This window comes from Mustelus asterias, unplaced genomic scaffold (genome assembly GCF_964213995.1).
Source record: "Mustelus asterias unplaced genomic scaffold, sMusAst1.hap1.1 HAP1_SCAFFOLD_1114, whole genome shotgun sequence".
NCBI classification, from domain to species: domain Eukaryota; kingdom Metazoa; phylum Chordata; class Chondrichthyes; order Carcharhiniformes; family Triakidae; genus Mustelus; species Mustelus asterias.
This window is the reverse complement of record NW_027591059.1, coordinates 18,379-42,035: the sequence shown is the minus strand read 5'-3', so window position 1 is coordinate 42,035 and position 23,657 is coordinate 18,379. Positions and strand designations below refer to the sequence as shown.

Below are 23,657 nucleotides of genomic sequence, written 5' to 3'. Positions count from 1 at the left end.
GAAGCAGTTAACATGATGAAAGGACTGAAACCACAAGAGTAGCAGTCATTCCACGGTTATGCTGCAAGTACAACAGCTGCTGCCATTGCACCTTAATGCTCTGGATCAGTCCAGAAAGCCCACTGAAACACTCTGAACTGAGTACTTTCGAGTTATGGAAAACTCTCCCAAATTAGTGTCAGTTGAAGCTCTGTTCCTTGTTTTTGACGGGCCTGATTCAGATTTGCTAAACCAGATGGGGTTTCAGCAGGGGTTCCCAAACTGCCTTCTTTGGTCCACCGATTCCTGGCAATCCAGCCTTCAATGCCCCCGCCCCCCCCCCCCTGCCAGTAACTCCATCCCATTTGTAGCTTTCTATTTACTGTTTAGTCTTCTTGATTTTCAAGGGGCCTGGAGGTTCTTGGAGCCTCATCGGCGGTTAAGGTCAAAGTCAGAACACAAACATCTATTAGTATCAACAGCTCAAGTTTAACACGGAGTAATGGAAGTTTATATATTGCCCAAAATATCTATGGTATACTTCAAGCAATCACATAAACAAAGCAGGGACTCCTTGCACTGCAGGGGTGGACAGCAATTAGATCAGGGGAAATCCTCTACCTGTTAGTGCAGTCTAATTTCACCAACCCTTTTCATTTTCCCAGCAGTCTGTTTCACGGGACACATGTTATTACAGCCATCAGCTACATCCTGCTGTTATGCCATTTTAAACCAAAAAAACAGAACAGCATGAAAGCGGAAATCTATTCTAAACTTTACAAAGCAATAATGTAACACCAGCATTGGACTAACTACTGGAGTTCAGTTCCTCTGAGTAGAAAAGCCTCAGGTACATCTGTGACAGGAATGTCCTACCCGAATCTCTGTCTTGACATGCTGTTCCTTGGTCAGTATGTGCAGCTCCTCTGTCATCTTCTCCATCTCCTGGAAACAGGAGAATAGCAGTCATTTCAGATTGTTCATAAAGCAAAGTAAAAGACCAGGCCCGTGGGTTAGACCACCAGCAAGGTGGAAGAATGAAGAGTCAAGTTAGCTCAAGACACGATATTCCATTGTAAAAGTGATTACAGGAAGGGAAAAGAGAGGGAGAGGGGAACGCATGCAGAAAGAGGAAATAAGAGAAAAAAAGAGGAAATAAGATGATAAGACGACAAGGAAAGAGAAAAAATAGATCTGGCAGCAACCAAAAGACATTGGACCATCATCAGGTGATAAAATATTCAAAGAGGTGGTGAAGGTACTAACCCTGCAGACCCAAGATCTATAGTCTGCTGATTTAATAATTACAGAACCCACATGACATATCAGACAGAGAGAGATCGTAAATCAATGATGAGTGTCAAATCTTAGTGCCAGCTTGGCTCAGTTGGTAGCAATCTCATCATCAGAAGGATTGCAGAAACATGTGGACAATATTCAGGCTTGGGCTGATACTAAGGGGCAAATCAGCATGGCCAATGCACCTAACCTACACATCTCTGGACTGTGGGAGGAAACCAAAGCACTCAGAGGAAACTCACACAGGCACGGGGAGAACATGTAAAGTCAAAACAGACAGTGACCCAAGGCTGGAATTGAACCTGGGCCCTAAACTGTGGAATTCCCTCCCAAAAACTCCCCATCTCTCCCTTCACCTTTTAAGATGCTCCTTAAAACCTCCATCTTTGACCAAGCTTTTGACCACCTGTCCTAATAACTCCTTTTGTGGGTTGGAGATAAAGTCTGTGTAAAACATTCTTGTGAATCAAGTGTCGTGGGAAACTTTACTTTTAAAGGCACCATATGAATGCAAGTTGATGGTCCACATTAAAAGTAATTCACGGCAGATGAAATGCTTCAAGATCTTTCTAGAAGGTGTAACTCTATATATATTATTTCACAGCTACTTACTAGAAAATAAATGGGGTAAAATCAACCAGGGTACAGGGTGTTACAAGGTTGATGAAATGTAGGGGAAAAACTAACTGGAGCACACACTGCTGATCGCAATCCAATGAGTCTCTTTTCTGGAAAGTGCATGTGTGGACCACAAATGAATGCCTGTAAACTTTTGAGAACAAGCTTGTTCTGTTGCGGAAGATCCTCCCGGAAGTCTAACTCTTCAGTCATTCAATTCTTCCTGTTTCTTTCCCCACAGTTGGTGCCATAATCTGAGTATTTCCAAATTTTCTGTTTTTATTTCAGATTTCCAGCATCCAGAATATTCTCCTTCTCTACATAACATCAGTTTCATTTTTTGTCACTTACAAATTTAAGATGTGGAGATGCCGGTGTTGGACTGGGGTGGGCACAGTAAGAAGACTCACAACACCAGGTTAAAGTCCAACAGGTTTATTTGGTAGCACGAGCTTTCGGAGTGCTGCTCCTTCATCAGGTGACGAAGGAGCAGTGCTCCAAAAGCTAGTGATACCAAATAAACCTGTTGGACTTTAATTTGGTGTTGAGAGACTTTTCACTGTTACAAATTTAAAACAGCGAATGAGGTTCAGAATAGGGACATAAGAGGAATAATCATTCAATCCATCCAGCCTGTCCCGTGATTTAATACGATTATGGCTGATCACCCACACTATCCCCATATCTCTTTATGTCATTGGCATTTAGAAATCCGCCAATCTCTGCTTTAAACCTACTCAATAACCGAGTTTCCACAGGCCTCTGATGTAGGCAACTCCAAAGATTCACAATCCGCTCAAGTAAAATAAATCCTCATCTCCATCCCAAATGGCTTCTCCTTACTTTGAAATTGTGTCCCTTGGTTATAGAAACATGTCTATCCCTTTTTAAGTATTTTTGTAGGTTTCAATGAGATAAATGAACAAATATCAATGCTGACTAACTTTGAGTTCCAGCCTGCCTGGATAAAGTGCTTGGAATGCTGAGCAATAGTCAAAAACTGGTCACCATTTTTCCAGTTAGTTGCTGTAGAAATTAAGAATTGGCACCTACATTATCCCTCTGGAAAAGCTGAACATCAGCGATTATCATTAACACTTGATTTTTCCCAAACCTATATTAAAAACAAAACAATGAACCTGTTATTCCCTCTCCCTTGTAGCTCCGCCGCTGAAGGTGGGTGGAGGTAATATTTCCGTTCCATGTTCATTAGTCTGTAAACAATAAGAACTAGGAGCAGGAGTGGGCCATCTGGCCCCTCGAGCCTGCTCCGCCATTCAATAAGATCATGGCGGATCTTTTCGTGGACTCAGCTCCACTTACCCGCCCGCTCACCAAAACCCTTAAACTTTCAAAAAAAACAATAGATGAGGTTTCAGCGAAACCTTGGTACACAGAATGGGTTTGGCTCAAAGAATAACTGATTAATTTTGGGCGAAGGTGCGAGTCTGGATTCAAGGTTGGGTTCACACAGCATTGCAGAGGTATGTGCTCTAGTGAATGCCTTCTTCATTTGTCTCAATTTGTTGTCTCATGAGGGGATATGATTCCATTGGCACCAGTCGTTCTGCATTCAATCGACTAGATGTTTATTCCTCATGTACAAAACCCAAAAGCACATGTAGACTGGCGACTGAATCATGCAGAGGATAACAATGTGTCCACACATTCCTGGGGAGGGGTTGGAGGAAGAAGAGGGGATGATACTGGATAGTTATCAGCAGCAAGAATCTCGTTTTCCTCCTCACTAGTCGAGGTGAAGGCCAAGTCTAGTTTCTCAACTGCTGCCTCAACCACAGTCAACTATTGCAGCACGGGCTGGTCAGTGAAATTAATAATGAAAATACATGGGATTGTACATGGTGAGAACATTGGGGCGACCATTTTATTACACCACCTTTCATGAAACTAAAATAAAGGAGCAATGGGAGAAATTACAGAGCAGAAAAGGTTCAGCTTTAAATTCCATTTGAAACGCAATAGGATGCTACAAACCCATCTGCGTCCCTGGACTAGCAGAGAAAGGTATGACAATAGATCCTAATTTCTGGTCGCGTGTCAGTGACCCCATGATTGAGAGGGGGACTCGATTGGGATAACAGCCAGCTTGACTGTGAAGTCTCTCAAGATGGGACATAAAGACTTGCATTTCTATAGTTCTCATCATTACCTCGAGATGTCTAAAAGCGCTTTACAGGAAAATTATGTTTTTTTGAAGTGTAGTCAACATTCTAGTGCACTGTGTGAGGTGGCACAGTGGCAAGCACTGCTGCCTCACAGCACCAGGGACCCGGGTTCAATTCCAGCCTCGGGTGATTGTGTGGAGTTTGCACATTCTCCCCATGTCTGTGTGGGTTTCCTCCGGTGCTCATAGAAACTAGAAGCAGGATTAGGCCATTCAGCCCTTCGAGCCTGCTCCGCCATTCATTATCGTGGCTGATCATCAAATTCAATATCCTGATCCCCCCTTCTCCCCATATCCCTCGATCCCTTTAGCCCCAAGAGCTATATCTAATTTCTTCTTGAAATCTCACAACGTTTTGGCCTCAACTACTTTCTGTGGCAGTGAATTCCACACATTCACCACCGTCTGGGGGAAGAAATTTCTCCTCACCTCAGTTCTAAAAGGTTTACCTGCTTATCCTCAAACTATGACCCCTAGTTCTGGACTGCCCCGCCATCAGGAACATTCTTTCTGAATCTACCCTGATATATTTTAAGTTTCTATGAGATCCTCTCTCACTCTTCTAAACTCCAATGAATATAATCCTAACCAACTTAGTCTCTCCTCATATGACAGACCTGCCACCCCAGGAATCAGCCTGGTAAACCTTCACTGGACTCCCTCTATAACAAAGGCACCCTTCCTCGGATAAGGACCCAACAATACCCAATACTCCAGGTGTGGCCTCACCAACGCTCTATACAATTGCAGCAAAACATCCCTATCCCTATACTCAAATCCTCTCGCTATGAAGGCCAACATACAATTTGCCTTCTTTACTGCCTGCTGTACCCGCTTACTTATTTTCAGCAACTGATGCACGAGGACACTAAGGTCTCTGAGTATCCACCTCTCTCAATTTACACCCATTCAAGTAATAATCTGCCTTATTATTGCTACCAAAGTAGATAACCTTACATTTATCCACATTATGCTGCATCTGCCCTGCACATGCCCACACACTCAGCCTGTCAAATCACGCTGAAGCATCTCTGCATCCTCCTCACAGCTCACCCTCCCTCCCAACTTTGCATCATCTGCAAATTTGGAGATAATACATTCAGTTCCCTCTTCCAAATCATTAATATATAATGTGAACAGTTGGGGTCCTAGCACAGATCCCTGCGGAACCCTAGTCAGACTGCCAATCAGAAAAAGACCCATTTATGCCAACTCTTTGCTTCCTATCTGCTAACCAGCTTTCTAGCCATCTCAAGACATTACCTGCAATCCCACGTGCTTTAACTTTACATTGTAATCTGTTGTGAGATCTTGTCGAAAGCCTTCTGAAATAATCCACTGGTTCTCCTCAGTCAACTCTACTAGTTACATCCTCAAAAGAATTCCAATAGATTCGTCAAGCATGATTTCCCTTTTGTAAATCCATGCTGACTTTGTCTGATTATACCACTGCCTTCCAAATGCTGAGTTATGAAATCCTAGATAATGGACTCTAGCAACTTCTCCAGCACCAACATGAGGCTCATGGTCTATAGTTCTCTGTTTTCTCTCTACCTCCCTTTTTGAATAGTGGACTTATATTAGCTACACGCTATTCTGTAGGAACCAGTCCAGAGTATTTTAGAGAATAACGACCAATGGATCTACTATTTCCAGGGCCACTTTCTTAAATACTCTGGGATGAAGATCATCAGGACCTGGTGATTTATCCACCTTCAATCCCATCAATTTCCCCAAAACTATTTCTCTACTCATTACAGCACAGAAACAGGCCTTTTGGCCCTTCTTGCCTGTGCCGAACCATTTTTGTGCCTAGTCCCACTGACCTGCACCTGGACCATATACCTCCACACCCCTCTCATCCATGTACCTGTCCAAGTTTTTCTTAAATGTTAAAAGTGAGCCCGCATTCGGATTCATGCTGATTTCCTTCAACTCCTCACTAAAACTTGTTTCTCTCAGAACTTCTGGTACATGATTATTTATGTGTTCCTTTGTGAAAACTGAAGCAAAGTACGAATTTAGTTCCTCGGCCATTTCTTTATTCCCCGTTACGAATTCTCCCATTTCTAACTGTAAGGGGCCTACATTTGTTTTCATCAATCCTTTTCTCTTTACATGCCTGTAGAAACTTTTACAATCAGTTTATATGTTCCCTGCTTGCTTACTTTCATACTCTATTCTTCCCTTCTTAATCAATCCCTTGGTCCTCCTTTGCTGAATTTTAAACTGCTCCCAATCCTCAGGTTTCCTCCCACACTCCAAAGATGTGTGGGTTAGGTGAATTGGCCATGCTAAATTGCCCCTTAGTTTCAGGGGAAGTAGCAGAGTAAATATGTGGGGTTACAGGCATAGGGCCTGGATGGGAATGAATGTCGGTGCAGGTTTGATGGGCCGAATGGCCTTCTTCTGCATTGTACAGTTTCTATGATTAAATGCAGCAGTCAATTTGCAGAGTATGACCTTGTAAACAACAATTAAATAAATGACTAGATAATCTGTTTGAGGAATAAATATTGGCTAGGACATCTGTTATGCTTTAAAAAGCACCAAGGAATCTTCATCCAGCTGAGAGATTGGACAGGACCTTGATTTAACCTCTCACCTAAAAGATGGCACTTCCAACAGCACACCACTCCCTCTGCATTTCACTGAAGTGGCAATAGTGGTAGTGAACTAGATCAGGCTGTTGCTTGACTCGTCTATGGGACAACCCTTCCAATTTTTGCGCAAACCCCCAGATGTTGCTTTGCAGAGCCACCAGGAGCGTGAGCACATAATCCAGGCTGACATTCACTCTGTCCACCACCAACGCACCGTGACAACAGTGTGTACCATCTCAAAGATGCACTGGAGCAACTTGCCAAAGTCTCTTCAATAGCATCTTCCAAAACCAAGGACTCTACTACATAGTAGGCACATGGGGATGTCACCAACTACAAATTTCCCTCCAAGTCACACACCGCCTGACTTGGAAATAAATTGCCATTCTCAACATTGTTAGATTAAAACCCTAGAATTCCATTCCTAATTGCACTATGGGTGCACATCACCATGAAGATTGAAGTTGTGCAAGAAGGCTACTCACCACCACCTTACTAAGTAGCAATTGGATGCACAATAAATGCTCACCTTGCCAGCAGTGCCCAAATCTCATGACTGAATAAAAATAAACATAAAGCACATAAAAATGCTACCAGTGAGCCAAGGATGACACCTTGGTAATAGTCACAGTCTAACCTCACCCATGAGCGAGAGCCACTTGATCAAACTACAGGACACAGTTGATTCCTGCAAGCCTTAGATAAACAATTTTGCAGTATTTGTTAAGACGACAGACACTTCTATATTTAGATCATGGCGTAAATTTGCAGGAAAACTTAAATCATGATATGGGAGTATTGGAATTAACAGCGAGACAGCTGAAATGACATGATCACTGAAGCATGATTCACATCGATAATTCATTTCCTGCTGATATTAATTCAACGCAGGCTCAGTAACTTCTTTCAGCCAGCTGTCTCGAGTCCATATTCTTATACACTGGTGTCACTGTCTCATTTTTTTTAAACTGTTAGAGCAGGAAGCTGTTAGACATTCCCCATAATGTTGTTGCTGCTTTGATTAATTCCAGGCACAAGCTGGAAGGTGTACTCTTAACAATTCACGTCCCAATATCATAAATTTACCATTGCATCAAAAACAAAGCAGAAATTGCAAGGTAAATTACTTCAACGTTGAAAGAGCTCTTTTGAGACTTTACCAGGGGCCAAGAAATAGCTGAGCTATCCAGACAAGGAAGATCCCAGAGTCAATTCTTAACCTGTCTTGAGTCAATTGGATCAGGGGTAGGAATGACAGAGCCCTAGATTAGGCAAAGGAAAACACATCCAAGGCCTTATTGTTGAAAGTGCAGGTATGTGCACGGGCCGAGGACGGATTGTGATGCTTCCTGCAGTCAAATAACTTGACAACAGTCATCATCAAGGAGTACACATGGAAATCTGACTACTGAAAAACCAAGCAGGGATCAACTATTGAACACACTGGACAAAAATCACAACATGTGCTACTTTACAGGTTGCTGCACAGAAAAACAATATTAGATGTGGTGCACAGGGCCACATGCAAATAAGCTAAATAGGTTCTGGGTTGTACAGTGCCTGGAATAGAATATTAATCATATGGTGTGATACTGAGTCTATACAATATTGTATGCAATTCCACACTTATGTGTCCTCTTAACTGCACTCTGAAGTGGCCTAGCAAGGCACTTAGCAAATTCCAGCACCGGCAGCAACACCCACATTCTGAGAATGAATTTCTGGCAACATTACTTGAAGGACATCATTTATTAGGGAAAAAGAAGAGAGCAGTAAAGGGCTACCTGTCTGATATCGGGCATCAGACACTTCAGCTTCAAGGAGAGGCAACAGACATTCAATTCATGTATATTGGACAAAATGGAACTCGAGAGATGACTCACGATCATTAAAGATATGAAACTGAACCTTGAGAAAGTGTTTACATGAGCCCAAAGCATAGCATGAAGCTCAGGGGGAGATGATGAGTGGGCCGATCAAATAGAATTATTTACGCCAGTGGCACTAAATATTTAAAATGAATTCCTAGAGAGGCAATCAAGTCTGATAACAACAGTAATTTTGAGAAGTTAGCCAGGCAGTTAGTGAGTAAAATAAATTGATTACAGATACTGAACTGTACGTATTTTGTTTTGATCCCTGGGACCAGCCAATTGCTTGAAATTATTTTTTGTAGTCCTATATATATTTATACTAAAAATTGGCAAGAGAACAAAATAACTATTTTGAGACAATCGTGATACATTGAATATCTTAATTTTACTGGGAAATTTCCAGCCCATCAATTCTACAGTGGAAGGTCTGTCCTCAAACTCCACTCAGTTCACCCACTATTATGCTCATGTAATGTGATACATAGGGCCCTATCTTACCAAAAACGTGCACCCGTTTTCGGGCGCGAAATCGCGGTAAAGTTGGGTGTCGGGCTTTTAACGCGATCTGCACCCGATTCGGGCGCCGGTCCGGTCCGCACCTGAATCGGGTGGCCCCGACGATTTAAATGCATTAGCGTGCATTTAAATCGACTTAATGAACCGCGCGCCCAAATCTACCGCCAAATCCCACTTTACCGTCTTCTGGTCCGTTCCGGATCCGTGCTGTAAGCGACCTGCAGAATAAAAATCTGAAGCGGATTTCTGTTCTGCAGGGGAACCTCCAAAGCCCATCCTCCGCGACCATCCTTTGCAGATCCACCTGCTAACCACCCCAGCAGACCCCCCCACCCCCGGGAGGCAGGCCCCCCTCAGCAGACCACTCCCCCCCCCCCCGGATTGAACCTCTTGGGAGGCAGACCCCCCTCCCCCATCCTACCTAGATTGCTGGTCTCCCCCCCCCCCCCCCCCCCTTGGCGGGGGGGGGGGGGGGGGGGGGGGGGGGGGGGCGGGGGGAGGATGGACTTGGGAGAATCTTAAAAACTGAAAATAATGTAGCATCGTCTTTGTGCTGCCTAATTATCTATGGGAAAGGTAATTAAACTACAGTGTCCTAGTGAGCAATTAGTGACCTGTATAATACATTTGTGATCTGTAACTGGATTGTTGATGTCCCTGCAGCCATGAGCTCAAATGTTCAGAGTCATGTGGTGAACTTGGAAGAATTGTCCCCGTGGTGGAACTTGGTTGGAAATAAGATTCAAGGAGATTACTAAATCTGGGAAACCAACCATAGAGAAAAGAAGTTTGTATTGGCAACTCTTCTCTCACATTCCATGATTTGCATGGGCAATGTTGGGTGCAGCTAATCTGCCTCTGGAGCAGCCTTGGATCCTTTCTGTCATCTTGTTTTCATCTGAACATTGCACAGAATTAAAGGAATTCCCTTTGGAAGATAATGTCAAAGTTATAATCGCAGGAACTAAAAACCTGACAGTCAAAAATTTGGGAAAATATTTCAAAATATATATCCCCCCCACCTGGTTGATTTCCCAGATTTAGTAATCTCCTTGAATCTTATTTCCAACTAAGTTCCACCACGGGGACAATTCTTCCAAGTTCACCACATGACTCTGAACATTTGAGCTCATGGCTGCAAGGACATCAACAATCCAGTTACAGATCGCAAATGTATCATACAGATCACTAATTGCTCACTGGGACACTAGTTTAATTACCTTTCCCATAGATAATTAGGCAGCACAAAGACGATGCTCCCTTATTTTCAGTTTGTAAGATTCTCCCAAGTCCATCCCCCCACTCTGCTCTCTCTGCTGTTTTTTTCTTTAGCGCCCGGGCGCGCTGCTTCGGATTTTTTTTCGAACTGCGCACGCGCAGTTCAGAGCTCTGATCGTTCTGGCAGCACTAAGCCCTGCCCACTGCGCGGATCGGACTGGAGCCGGCAAAAAGCGTATGGGCGCGCTGCAAAGAGGATTCCGGGCTCGGATCTGCATTACGCCTGGATCCGGCCCTTAGACTCCAAATGGTAAAATAGGGCCCGTAATTTCAAGTAACACAAGTTATACAACTCAGCTGGGAGAAGGAGCAATCACACAATACAAAACTAATTTTATTAACAGATAAAGTGGAGTGTTGGCAGATAAAAAGGTTTGCCATTATACAGCATCTCTCTTTAGATGCATGGCAAAGCTCTTCAAATTTTATTTATTATTAGTGTCACAAGTAGGCTTACATTAACACTGCAATGAAGTTACTGTGAAAATCCCCCAGTCGCCACACTCCGGCGCCTGTTCGGGTACACTAAGGGAGAATTTAGCATGGCCGATGCACCCTAACCTAGTCTTTCGGACTGTGGGAGGAAACCTACGCAGACATGGGGAGAATGTGCAGATTCTGCACAGACAGTGCCAAGCCAGGAATCAAACCCAGGTCCCTGGCACTGTGAGGCAGCAGTGCTAACCACTGTGCCAACATGCCACCAAATACTGCAGGATGGCTGCATAGACAAACATGGCTGACATTTTATGTGTAACAAGATCCACAAACAGCAGTAAAACGCGTGCCAAGTTTTGTCTTGGTTTGTTGCTGGTTGAGGGAAGACGACGAGCTGGGGAACTCATTGTCTTTCTTCGTGTAGTGATGAGAGACCCTGAATATCTCATTTAATCATTGGAATAGGCAGGAAGTTCAATCGCCCATCTAAAAGATGTATATAATTCTGAGCAGGCTTGACAATAGCACAGACTGAGGGTCTGTTCCCCCCAAGTGGAGAGTCCAGATTTACAGCTCACAGTCAAAGGATAAGAGTTGACCGTTTTGGAATGAGACCAGGGGGCGAATTTTCCCGTTCCGTCCGCCACGGGAATCGTAGCGGGCGAGGGGCAGATAATGGAAAGGTCCGTTGACCTTGGGTGGGATTTTCCGGTTTCAGGGCTAACGCGGCCAGGAATTTTGTTTCCCTCAGAGCGCTGTGAATCTTTGGATGGTCAGTCGCTGAGTATATTCAAGGCAATCAACAAAAATCTAAAAATTACGGGGAATGTGCAGTTGAGACTAAGAATCAGCCACAATTTTAAGGGATAATTTTTCATGCTCTTAGTATATCATCCCTGAATGTTGGATTGGGATGTTGTGCTGAAGTCCTAGAGAGGCATTTGAAATCTCAGCCTTCTGGCTCAGTGACAAGAATGGAACAAACTACCTGAGGTTCATTTACAACAGATAGAACTCTTTCAATTGTCAAAGTTCCCTTAACTTCTTAGATATTCGACCAAATAAAATAAACCTTACTAAAACAATTCAATATGTAAACCCAATCTTAATGTTATCTTCTGACTCTCCCCTACTGTGATATTGTAACAGATAAAAGGCCTCATGATTTAAGAGAATTGCAATGAAGCTTCAATTTTAAGTTATACTGAGCAAAAGTCCAACAATACTGGGGTATTTATCAACAACAATAATTGTCTCAGTTATTTTCTCCCCCAGTGTTACAAAATTACACCCCAAGTCATCAAGGCAGGCAGTCAGCTTCCGGCTCTGCAATCACTCTTGCACCACTCAGCAAAACATATTCCTACCAATATCCACAAATATAGGATTTCCCACAGGAATCACAGGACACTGTCCATTATTGGGAACTCTGAATGATTTTCCCCAACTTAGCCCCAGACTACGAAGGTCAATTGTAGCATCCCAGTCCCAGTCGAAAACATCCAAACCAACACAGACTGTCCCCTGGACAATCCTCAAAATAACCACAAGCATTGTTCTGAATACACCTAGAAACTCCAACAGGACACCCTTACCATGAAGGTCTTGAGACTCGCTTCCTGGCGCCTTGACCCGTCATTAACCTGCATGAGAAGGGTTTCTGTGCAAATATCCGCAAACACTTTTGTACAAACACTGGAAGGAAAAACATTTGAACAGGTTAGAAGAGAATAAAAACCTATCAAAAGACACCTCAAATGAAAGGGTTATTCGAACCATTTATACTCTTACCCCACACACATCTGTCCCACAATTTCAAACCCAAAAAGACCCCATCACCTCCTCCCATATTACAACTGTATATTCTTGAATCAGGGAGAGAGACGCCCAGTATCAGGATCCAACACTAGGGTATGCAGAGGAAAACTCACCATCAATATACCTCGGTACCAACCTCAGGAAATTGATGACCTACTGCACTCTGGTGTGACATTTATTCCATTTGCAACACCACTCATCATTATATTACCAATTAAGTGTCCAATTAGAAGCAGTTCTGATTTATGGGCCCATGCCTACTGGGAAATAGATTGGAACCGACCAAGTTTATTTCACACATGCCGTTTATCGAGTGGGTCAAACGTACAGGAACAAAATGTAAACACTACTCTCCATCCTCTCTTTAAAAGTTCACCTGAGAAAGGACTAAGTATTTTGGCAGACATGAAACAAAATTCAAACAGTAAGTAGCTGAGGGGGCACTACTCCTGCAGTTCTGTAAACGCTACATCGTTTGTTGAACCAGAAATTATCTATTCTCTTTGGCATGTTGCTAAAACACGATTTGTAATAGGGCTTTGGGGGTAGCAACTCTTCACTCCTAAACATTCCACCATTATCTATTTTAAAATATGTAAATTTTACCTGTGACAGTTTTCAAGGGCGTCCAAAGCCCAACAGGTCTTCTCTCCTTACTACATATGGTGCAAAAATTCTGCAACATAAATAATAGAAGATCATTAACAAACTTTATTTACTTCATCAGGTTTCCATCTGGGCACAGCATAAGATTTCTCACCCAAAACCCATTCATTTTGATAGAAGGTCAAACAAATTAAACCTTCACTTTGCACGGCATTAAGCAGCTGATGCCACTCATTGTTGTTGCCGTGATTCTTTCCTCACTCCTTCCCCCTGAAGACATCCTTAGTGGGTAGAGTCCACGAATATGTACAGCCCTTCAGTACCCAAGAACTTTCGGGGAACAGGAAATGGCCCTTCAGGTCCCTCAGGCCATCAATTTTGACACCTTGCCCCATGAACCCATTATTCGTGTGCAACCCTTGACAATGAACCGATGACAAATTACTCAAGGTGGTTGGGGAGCAGACAGAAGAAGAACTGAATATCATAGCAGAGCCTGGTGCTATGCTCATGCTCTGTGGCTATTTCCACCCCCCCCAGTTTAAGCTTATTTATTCTTTAACAGGAAATTAACATCCAATGAGACATAGTCAAATGTCAGTGGTGCCCGACTTCAATGCACAGACCTCTGGTCCAAAGCACAACCCTTCATGAATACAGCCAAGAATGGTCCTAATCCTTTCAATATTTCCTAAAAACCCAGATGAACAATTTGAATGCTTATGTGGATCACTTGTCCAATGCAAGCTTTTATATAAATTACTGAAATTGTATGCCTTCCAATTGCACCAAGCATCAATACTACTTTTTCCAGATACTTCCTATCCAAGTCTGTAATCCAAAATAACCACTCATCTCAACTAATACCTTTGCTTAAGATGTCTTCCACCTGTGGTTTTCTGTTATCACAAACAATCCTACAAAATGAGTGACTACACTCCAAAAGTAATTTGCTGGTTGCAAAGTGCCTTTGGGATGCCCAAGAATTTGAACGATTCTGATACAAACTCTTTTCCACACCAGAAGACAGCAAACTAAATCTTCGATAAGCTGTAACTGGATCACCGTTACGGAGCACAATAGTGCCTGTTGAGACTAATAAAGACGGTATGTGGGCCAGCACAGTTTGAATTGGTTGCAACGAGCTTTACGCATGATCTCTTAATTTACCATCTCAAATTGTTCCCACCAGCAACAGTCCGGTTACCACATGCACCTCGTAGCCGTCCTGCAAGGTTCAAATTGCTGTTTTTGAATTTTGGAATGTCAAAAATCTATATTAGGTCAAGAGGGCATAGTATGCAAATTTCCCACCCCACTATTACACAGTACTGAAATTCCAGCGATAATACCGTATTTATTAAAAGCAACTGGCAGGGATTAAAAAGCAATGCCCGAAAACCATGCCTCAAGTACTTCCTGTTTAAAAAAATCAAAACCCTACCAACTATTTGCAGACTGTCTACTGTCCAACACACAAGTTACAGGAGACAAACAAGGGTGGTACATGGAGCAAGAGTTTTCCCACACTCATTGACAAAATTACTCTAAATGTCAGTATCAACAAGCCTAAACATATACTCCCACCACCGACACACCATGGCTGCAGTGTGCGACATGCACAAGATGTACTGTAGCAACTTGCCAGGGTTTCTTCAGCAACAAAAGAGTAGAAGAGTGAGGGGGGGATCTCAGAAACTTATAAAATTCTAACAGGGTTGGACGGGGTAGATTCAGAAAGAATGTTCCCGATGGTGGGGGGAGTCCAGAACTAGGGGGGGTCATAGTTTGAGGATAAGGGATAAACTTTTTAGAACTGAGGTGAGGAGAAATTTCTTCACCCAGAGAATGGCGAATGTGTGGAATTCACTACCACAGAAAGTAGTTGAGTTCAAAATGTTGTCTGATTTCAAGAAGTAATTGGATATAGTGCTTGGGGCTAAATGGATCAAGGAGTATGGGGGAGGAAGGGTGTTTTTATGTAATACCTCCCAAACTCACACCATCTAGTACCTAAAAGGACAAGATCAGGTATATGGGAGCACAATTATGAGGTCCACTGCAGCCGTACTTTCACCAGACTAACTGCAGCAGTTCAAGATCATTCGCTACCACTCCAAGGGCAACCACATATGGACAAAAAGCACCAGCCTTGCTAGCAACACTCAAACCCCAAGAATCAATAAAAAAAAAGCTCAATTAACTTATAGCTGAAAGCATTGTGTGTCACCTAAGAAACAGTGAAAGCATATTCCCTGTCCAGAGTCAAAAACTACTGATAATTTTCAAGTGATTGGTTTGGAGCGTTTTGAGAGAAATGACTCTTTGATGATGGTTAGTCTACATGTTTTATTTCAATTGTTTTATTTATCTTGACCCCATCACCCTAAAATATCAATTCATACATGGCCCAATAGTCCTCAGGAATTGAGAAAAGCAGGTACTTTGAATGAAAAAGGTCTTTCATTGCATTTATTTCACTCCCCCCTATCCACTTCCCACTGTAGCATCTAGCTGTTTGCGTTCTGGTCCTAACCACATTTCTTGGCAACCTGCTGCAGCTGTTGATTATTCCGTGTGTATATAAAAATACGCTTCTCAACATCTGTTCCCAATTTGCCTTCATAACCCTACCCCTGCTTCACTGGCATTATCTGAAAGCAATGCTGTAAGCTTATTTTTTTCGATCTGTTTAAGTATCAGATATATTTTATCTCTAAGATGACACCCAAGTCATTTATTCTTTAAGTTAAAGGGACATGGATTATCGTGATGGATGGTTGACACCGTGCAAGTTCTTTCAGCCCATCACAGACCGAAGGAAATTCATTCAATCACCTAAAGGAGGCAAGTAGCCAGAAGAAAACATCCCAAGATGATGTTGTTTTGTGAATGCTTAATTCCCAAAATAATCCCTTCCATTTTTACAGATTATTTTCTGCTGACTACCCTAAATATTGGACATTTTGGTCTGGAAACCTCAATATAAACGTAATTTTAATCACATATTTTATCACTGGCTCTGAATCCGGACCTCAGTTCCTCTGAGTTTTCATTTAGCGAAGGTAATGTGAAGCTGAGTCTTCCAAACCATTAAATTGCAGATTTATTCTTGCTAAATTAGCTAAACTCAGCCAGGTGGTATTACAACTGGCCCCCGTGCTCTTGGGAGGGGGAAAAGGCAGCAAATCAGCCTTGGCTTCTGATTGTTGCCCAGGGATCCTAGCTGGGAAACATGCATGCGTGGTTGCTAGGTGAGGACTGTGACGTCTTCTATAGCCGAATAGTCTGACCATGCTCACAGGCAAGATTCGCTCTCAGCGAATGACCATTTGGATGGAATGTGTCAGAACTATATCCCGGCAGGGGAGGGGAAAAGGAGGCAAAATCCACATTAAAAAGAAATGCATGGCATATGGCGTAACATGAGGGAGGTGTCAAAGATCCTAAAAGAGAAAAAAACGGGGAGAATAAAAAGTATGCAATAAGTGGCAAATACAGATGGGTTTCATTATTACTCCGAGGACAACAATTTGCAAAGAACTTCTGCCCTCAGAGGAACCAATAGTATGATAATTAATCACAAAAGTACCATAATGTTTAAAAATACATAAAAATATAAATACCAACAATACATAATAAAATAAAGCCACATTTAAAAAGAAAAAAATTGCACCCAATTATTGATGCAAACCACGTCTCAAACAGGTCATTATTCTCTTAGGGAATAAAAAGCGAAACATTATTTTAAATTGTAGAGATAAGGATCTATTGACTGAGGTTTTTCCCAAATATGGCTTATATTCCAGCCCCCATCCCCAATGAGGGGTACATTTTTTTTTAAAATCCATTGCATTTTTTTTTCATTCCCATTTTAACGCTCACCCATCTCGAGCGCGTGTCTCAACCAATGAGACAACGGTAAAATAGGACAAAAGAGCTGTCCGACGGTTGAAAGCCAGCCAAATACTTGGGAGAGGAAAACAAAAACAAAACATGAAACACACATGAACACGCACACAACACAGCGGGAACTTGAAAAATGGCAACAAAAATTCTGTCTCCCTCTCTCTGTAGTAAAGCAGTTTTCGCTGGGTGCTGGGGTCCTGGTGAATGGTCGTTTCGCAGACACCACCTCCCCAAAATACAAGACTGCTTTGCATACGCTTAATTGCTGTCACACATACTTGGCAGTTTGCCCACCTCATAACCAAACGGACTGCAGTCATTGGAAGGTGGAGGAGGCAGAGAAAGGAAAGGAAGCAGCAACCTGTGCAGTTTTCACGACACTGTACTGGAAGAATTATGACGAGGGAACTGTTCGGGAGAAAATGGAGGCTGGAATTTCAAGTGTTGCAGTGCAGGCAGAACTTTATTAACCCCTCGGCTGCCATAAACACTGGCTTTGGTTCGAATTAAAATACACATCCGGAGAACAAACCACGGGCTTCCTCTGAATATTATCACAGCTGAAATCAAAGATGTCTTGCTGGAAATATATTTTTTTTAAATCTCAGCCAAGAAACAGTTTTGGCCTCAGTGTTTGAGCTCGAGAGAGAAAATATCAATTGAATATTAGTCAGTGGCTCCTATGGCAAAGGACGTTTAGGATTTACGGTGAGGGCAGGATCGGGCTTCAGTTGTAATGCCCTGCAGCCACACCTCCTTCCTCACCCTTATGGCTGGATGACCAGCCAATCTGCTGACCAAATCACACCAAGATTGACCACTGGAGGGGGTCAACTGCTCCTGTATCCTTTCATCTCCTTATCCCATTTTCCGTCATTCATCTAAGCCAATCTAATCTTGAATGTTGACATGCTTACTTCTTCAACCACTAACCTTGAAAATGAATTCTGCAGCTCATAACTCCGCAAAGTTTCTCTTGCTCCCTGTTCCAAACCTTGCAATTAATCTTGCTCCTCCAGCATGTTGTTCCAGATCCTTCCACAATTGGAAACAATCTGCTTTTATTATGTCCTTTCTTTTATCATTTAAAACACTATCACACCGCCTCCCCCCTCTCCCCCATAATCTGCATTGTTCGAATGAGAAAAATATGAATTTCCTAGTCTTTCTTCATATTTGCATCATTTTATTTAATCTACTACATTGGAAAACTCATTATAGAAGTTAGTACTGTACGTAACCTTCACACATGTCTACCATAAGACTTTGCTAAAAGCCTAGCAACAGCACCACTCTGGCTAAGACAATTACACAACAGCAAGCAAGCTAGTTACACAACACGGGAGCTTGTACTGAAGCTCCACTAATGACTTATGTTGCAAAACTTATTTCAGGCTGTGTTCACAAAGATTGAAGGGTACTGTTTCTCAAGTTTATTATTCTTAATTTACTTTGAAATGCTTCGCTGAAATAGATAATGAAATAAAGTTTATTAGTGTCACATGTAGGCTTACATTAACACTGCAATGAAATTACTGCGATAATTCCCTAGTAGCCACACTCCAGCGCCTGTTCGGGTACACCGAGGGAGAATTTAGCATGGCCAATGCACCCTAACCAGCACGTCTTTCGGACTGTGGGAGGAAACCGGAGCACCCGGAGGAAACCCACGCAGGCACGGGGGAGAACGTGCAGACTCCGCAGAGTTATCCAAGACGGGAACTGAACCCGGGTCCCTGGCGCTGTGAGGCGGCAGTGCTAACTACTGTGCCACCCAAGGCATTTTTAAAAATTCTTTCATGGGACATGGGTGTCGCAGACTTCAGTAGGTTAGAAAGCCATGGGACCAGGTCGATGAAAATGCTTCCGTCTCTTGGATAGCTGCAAAGATTGTTTGGGAGTTAAATTCAGGGTATCGGGGGAAACAAGTACACAGAGCCAAGCATCCAGTCTCTCTCCTGTGGGACTCTCCCAATGTTAACCGTAGAATTTTACAGCATATTATTTGGCCCAGACTCCTGCTCTAACCAGCTCTTTGAAAGCTGTCCATTCAGTCCCATCTATTTTCCCCATTTCCTTTATTAGAATCATGGAATTTTAAGTGCTCTTGAACTAGGACAACACTTTCAACAAACAAACACAGCTTCTGTTGGAATGTCAACGCAAGCTAGCCCACTATGCCATTACATTCTCAAATTTCAAATGAATGCTATTGGGTTGCATTAGAAAGCAGAACTAACAAATGTGATTCTACTTCATATATCAAGCCTGACTGCCGACTTACTCCCTTTTATTCCACAAAACACTTTGGTTGAAAAGTTTCTCCCCAACTCCTCTGCCACCTTTTCAACTTTGGCCTTGTGCACCACACGAAACAACTGAACACAAGTTCCTCAAACAGCACTCCATCATTTCCCTAGGAGTTTTGCACTATGCCACAGGCCATGTTCAATGACAGAAGGAGCTCTCCGACGTGTTCAGTGAGTGAATACAGTGAGCCGTGGAGTTGCAGCTGGTTCTTGCCATGTCTATAGTTAGCTGACCTCCGATGGCGTGCACGTGGATACTGGCAGAACACCCATGACTGAGTAGCATGCTGACACTCGGCTGTTTACGTTCACAAAACTCAGTGCAGTACCAAGATAGTGCTACACGCTTGGGTGCATGAGAAGTAAAACCGAGGCCAGGTCTATCCTCTTCAGTGAAATAGTTCCCACCGCTTCATTTCAAAGAGCAGGGAAAATCCCTTCGGTACTAGCAATATTTATCTTTAAACCGTCACCACCAAAGCAGATTATCCGGTCGTTACCAAATTGTGGTGTTGTGCCACATGCACACTAGCTGCCACTTATCATATGCTACATCAGTGGCCAAACTTCAAAAGTACCTGATCGGCTGCAAGATATTTTGGAAAGTCCAGAAGTCATGAAAGGCATTACATAAATGCAAATCCATCTTCACACGGTGGAACTTTAACAGATGCACCATAGAAAGCACTCTTTCTGGTTGTATCACAGCTTGGTAGGGCTCCTGCTCTGCCCAAAACCGCAAGGATCTACAAAAGGTTGTGAATGTAGCCCAATCCATCAAGCAAACCAGCCTCCCATCCACTGACTCTGTCTACACTTCCCGCTGCCTCGGCAAAGCAGCCAGCATAATTAAGGACCCCACACACCCCGGACATTCTCTCTTCCACCTTCTTCCTTCGGGAAAAAGATACAAAAGTCTGAGGTCACGTACCAACCGACTCAAGAACAGCTTCTTCCCTGCTGCTGTCAGACTTTTGAATGGACTTACCTTGCATTAAATCGATCTTTCGCTACACCCTAGCTATGACTGTTACACTACATTGTGAACTCTCTCTTTTCCTTCTCTATGAATGGTATGTTCTGTCAGTATAGCGTGCAAGAAACAACACTTTTCACTATGTTAATACATGTGACAATAATAAATCAAATCAAATCTAACAGTGGTTAGCACTGCTGCCTCACAGCGCCAAGGACCCAGGTTTGATCCCCGGCTTGGATCAGTCTGCAGGGTATGCACATTCTCCACGTGTCTGCGTGGGTTTCATCCCACAGTCCAAAAGACTGGTTAGATGCGTTGGCCATGCTAAATTCTCTCAGCGTACCCAAACAGGCGTCGGTGTGTGGCGACTAGGGGATTTTTATAGCAACTTCATTGCAGTGTTAATGTAAGCCTACTTGTGACACTAATAAATAAACTTTAAAACACAAAAGAACAGCCACTTGCATGAGATACATGAAACAAGCCGCCAAATGTAAAGTCACTACTCCAAGAGTCAACGGCATTTACAAGAGAAGTTAGCAGGACAAAGAGACTCTAAATTCACTATTAAACTACAAAAGGAAAGGGACAATAACAGTACCAGCCATCAAATGAAACTACACCTCGAGGGTCAGACTGAGAACTCGATCGAGACAACCTTTTTATCTGACATCAGCAAGTGTACTTCTCCATTAACAAACCAAATAGGAATCAAAAGGCAGACAGACAGGTGACCTGAAAGACAGAACAAGCTGTGGGTGCTAGGATACAGAGGCATTGTGCTGTGAAACCCATTATCCAAAAGTTGCTATCAACCGGAAAGCTGATCATAAGCGAGGGGGAAAAAACTACATTTTGCTAGTAAATCTCGTATCATAATCACAAGAGCTACCATTAAGTAATTAAGTACTGCCCACACACTTTAATTTCTAATGTTAGATTTTGCTGAACAGGAAAAAAAAGGGAGAAGACCGAGCTAGCAAGATAAAAATGCAGAGACAAGAGGGCAAGAGCATTACACCTAGAAAGCCTGGTCCTTTTTCAAATCCCAAATCTACCTTTGCACCATATCCTTCAATTTATTCTTATTCCGGATATGCGTCTAATCGGAATCGGAGGAGAATATACTGAAAGATCGGAGTAATTTGTTATATTGCCCTCTCAGCCACGCTGAGAGTTGCAGTTGCCAAGTGAGACTGCTGCAGATTACATTCTCGAATTCAAGGAACATCCTTCTCACTGTGGGAATGGTTCAAACTGAGAATCAACCTTAGACACACCTTCATAGGGGGCCTAAAGAATTACAGAAACCCCACAGTGCAGCAGGAGGCCATTCAGCCCATTGAGCCAGCAAAGACAATAATCCCACCTAGGCCCCATCCCCCTAACCCCATGTATTTAATCTGCTAACCCCCCCCTGATACTAAGGCACAATTCAGCATGGCTAATCAACCTAACCCGCACATCTTTGGACTGTGGGAGGAAACTCGAGCACCCGGAGAAAACCCACGCAGACATGGGGAGAACATACAAACTCCACACAGACAGTGGCCTGAGGCCGGAATTGATGCTGGCGCTGTGAGGCAAAGTTTTTGAGCAAAGGCTGATGTGGAGGGGCCTATGATATCACAGACATAGAAATGGCAGAAAGAGATAGTTGTAGATTGCAAGGGAGTCCTTTTCCTGAGCTAGCAGAGGAGGTCCACTAGATTTAAGTAAGATCCAGATAACAACAGCCAAATGTGCAGTCTCAAGAGTTGGCTATTTAGATACTCTCGCTGCTACGGTAGCCACCAAACATTTAAATTCCCCCATTTCCTGTCAAATTGGTAGATGTAAAGCCAATTTAGGAGTCAGTTAATCCTCAAATGCACATATGGCAGATGTGGAAACAGAAGCTGATGTCATTGAGCAGGACGATTAGGAATTGTATTCAGTCAAGAGTGAGAAAAACAGCACATGGAAGATGAGAGTAACAGGGCTGAAAATAAAATTCCAGAATAACTTAAAGCATTCATAAATACATAAACCCCACTGTATCAACAGCTGAGAGATGGAATGGATTGGGAATTGTCTGTGGTTTGTCAGAAAGCATTTGTCGAAGTGAATTAATTGATGCTGTCTTGATCCATTATGATTCCAAGAAACAATTGGTTTCAGCATACAATGCCTCACCACAAGGGTTAGGTGTGGTGTCATCTCACAGAGTATGGCAATGCCTGTAGCATACACTTAAAAGTCAGTGAAAAATTATTCTGAAGTTGAGAATGAGTGCTTTGTTTCAATCAATAGTTATAGCAAGTGATAAATATTAGGTCTAAGCCCAACAGCACAAGTGTCAAAATTATTGAGGTTTCATAGAAACATAGAAGATAGGAGCAGGAGGAGGCCATTTGGCCCTTCGAGCCTGCTCCACCATTCATTATCATAGCTGATCATCCAACTCAATAGCCTAATCCTGCTTTCTCCTCATAACCTTTGATCCCATTCGCCCCAAGTGCTATATCCAGCCGCCTCTTGAATACATTAAATGTTTTGGCATCAACTACTTCCTGTGATAATGAATTCCTCACCACTCTTTGGGTTAAGAAATGTCTCCTCACCCCCGTCCTAAATGATATAGAAACATAGGAGTTTCGAGAAGTTGATTTGCATTTTTTGATTTCCAGAGGTATTGATATCAGATAATGGTCCACAGCTTAGATCAGAAGGGCATGATATATGTCCAACTAAGAAATGAGTCAAATACACTCCAATACCACCGTGGGCAGCACGGTAGCACAGTGGTTAGCACTGCTGCTTCACAGCTCCAGGGACCTGGGTTCGATTCCCGGCTTGGGTCACTGTCTGTGTGGAGTTTGCACGTTCTCCACGTGTCTGCGTGGGTTTCCTCCAGGTGCTCCGGTTTCCTCCCACACTCCAAAGAAGTGCGGGTTAGGTTGATTGGCCATGCTAAAATTGCCCCTTAGTGTCCTGGGATGCGTAGATTAGAGGGATTAGCAGGTAAAATATGTAGGGATATGGGGGTAGGGCCTGGGTGGGATTGTGGTCGGTGCAGACTCGATGGGCCGAATGGCCTCTTTCTGTACTGACGGATTCTATATCACCCTGCACAGAATGGTACGGATTTTGTACAGTCTTTTGCAGAGGTATTTGCTATGCACCTTGCTAGGCATTAATTTCCATCTTTCCTTTCAAAACAAGCTAGACAATTTCCTGTGCTCTTATAGAATAACACCACAGTCC

The 23,657-nt window shown here is 43.0% G+C and overlaps 1 protein-coding gene across 1 annotated transcript in view; it reads right to left on the bottom strand.

Annotated features, from left to right (window-relative positions):
* LOC144487902 (uncharacterized) overlaps positions 1–23,657 on the bottom strand; it is a 99,092-nt gene that overhangs the window by 59,741 nt on the left and 15,694 nt on the right. The window contains exons 2-4 of the mRNA XM_078205953.1: positions 13,215–13,284; positions 12,386–12,485; positions 856–924 (exon numbers count right to left, since the gene is read on the bottom strand). Of these exons, the coding sequence (XP_078062079.1) occupies positions 856–924; positions 12,386–12,439 (123 nt within the window). The 5' untranslated portion in view covers positions 12,440–12,485; positions 13,215–13,284. The remainder of the gene's footprint in view (positions 1–855; positions 925–12,385; positions 12,486–13,214; positions 13,285–23,657) is intronic.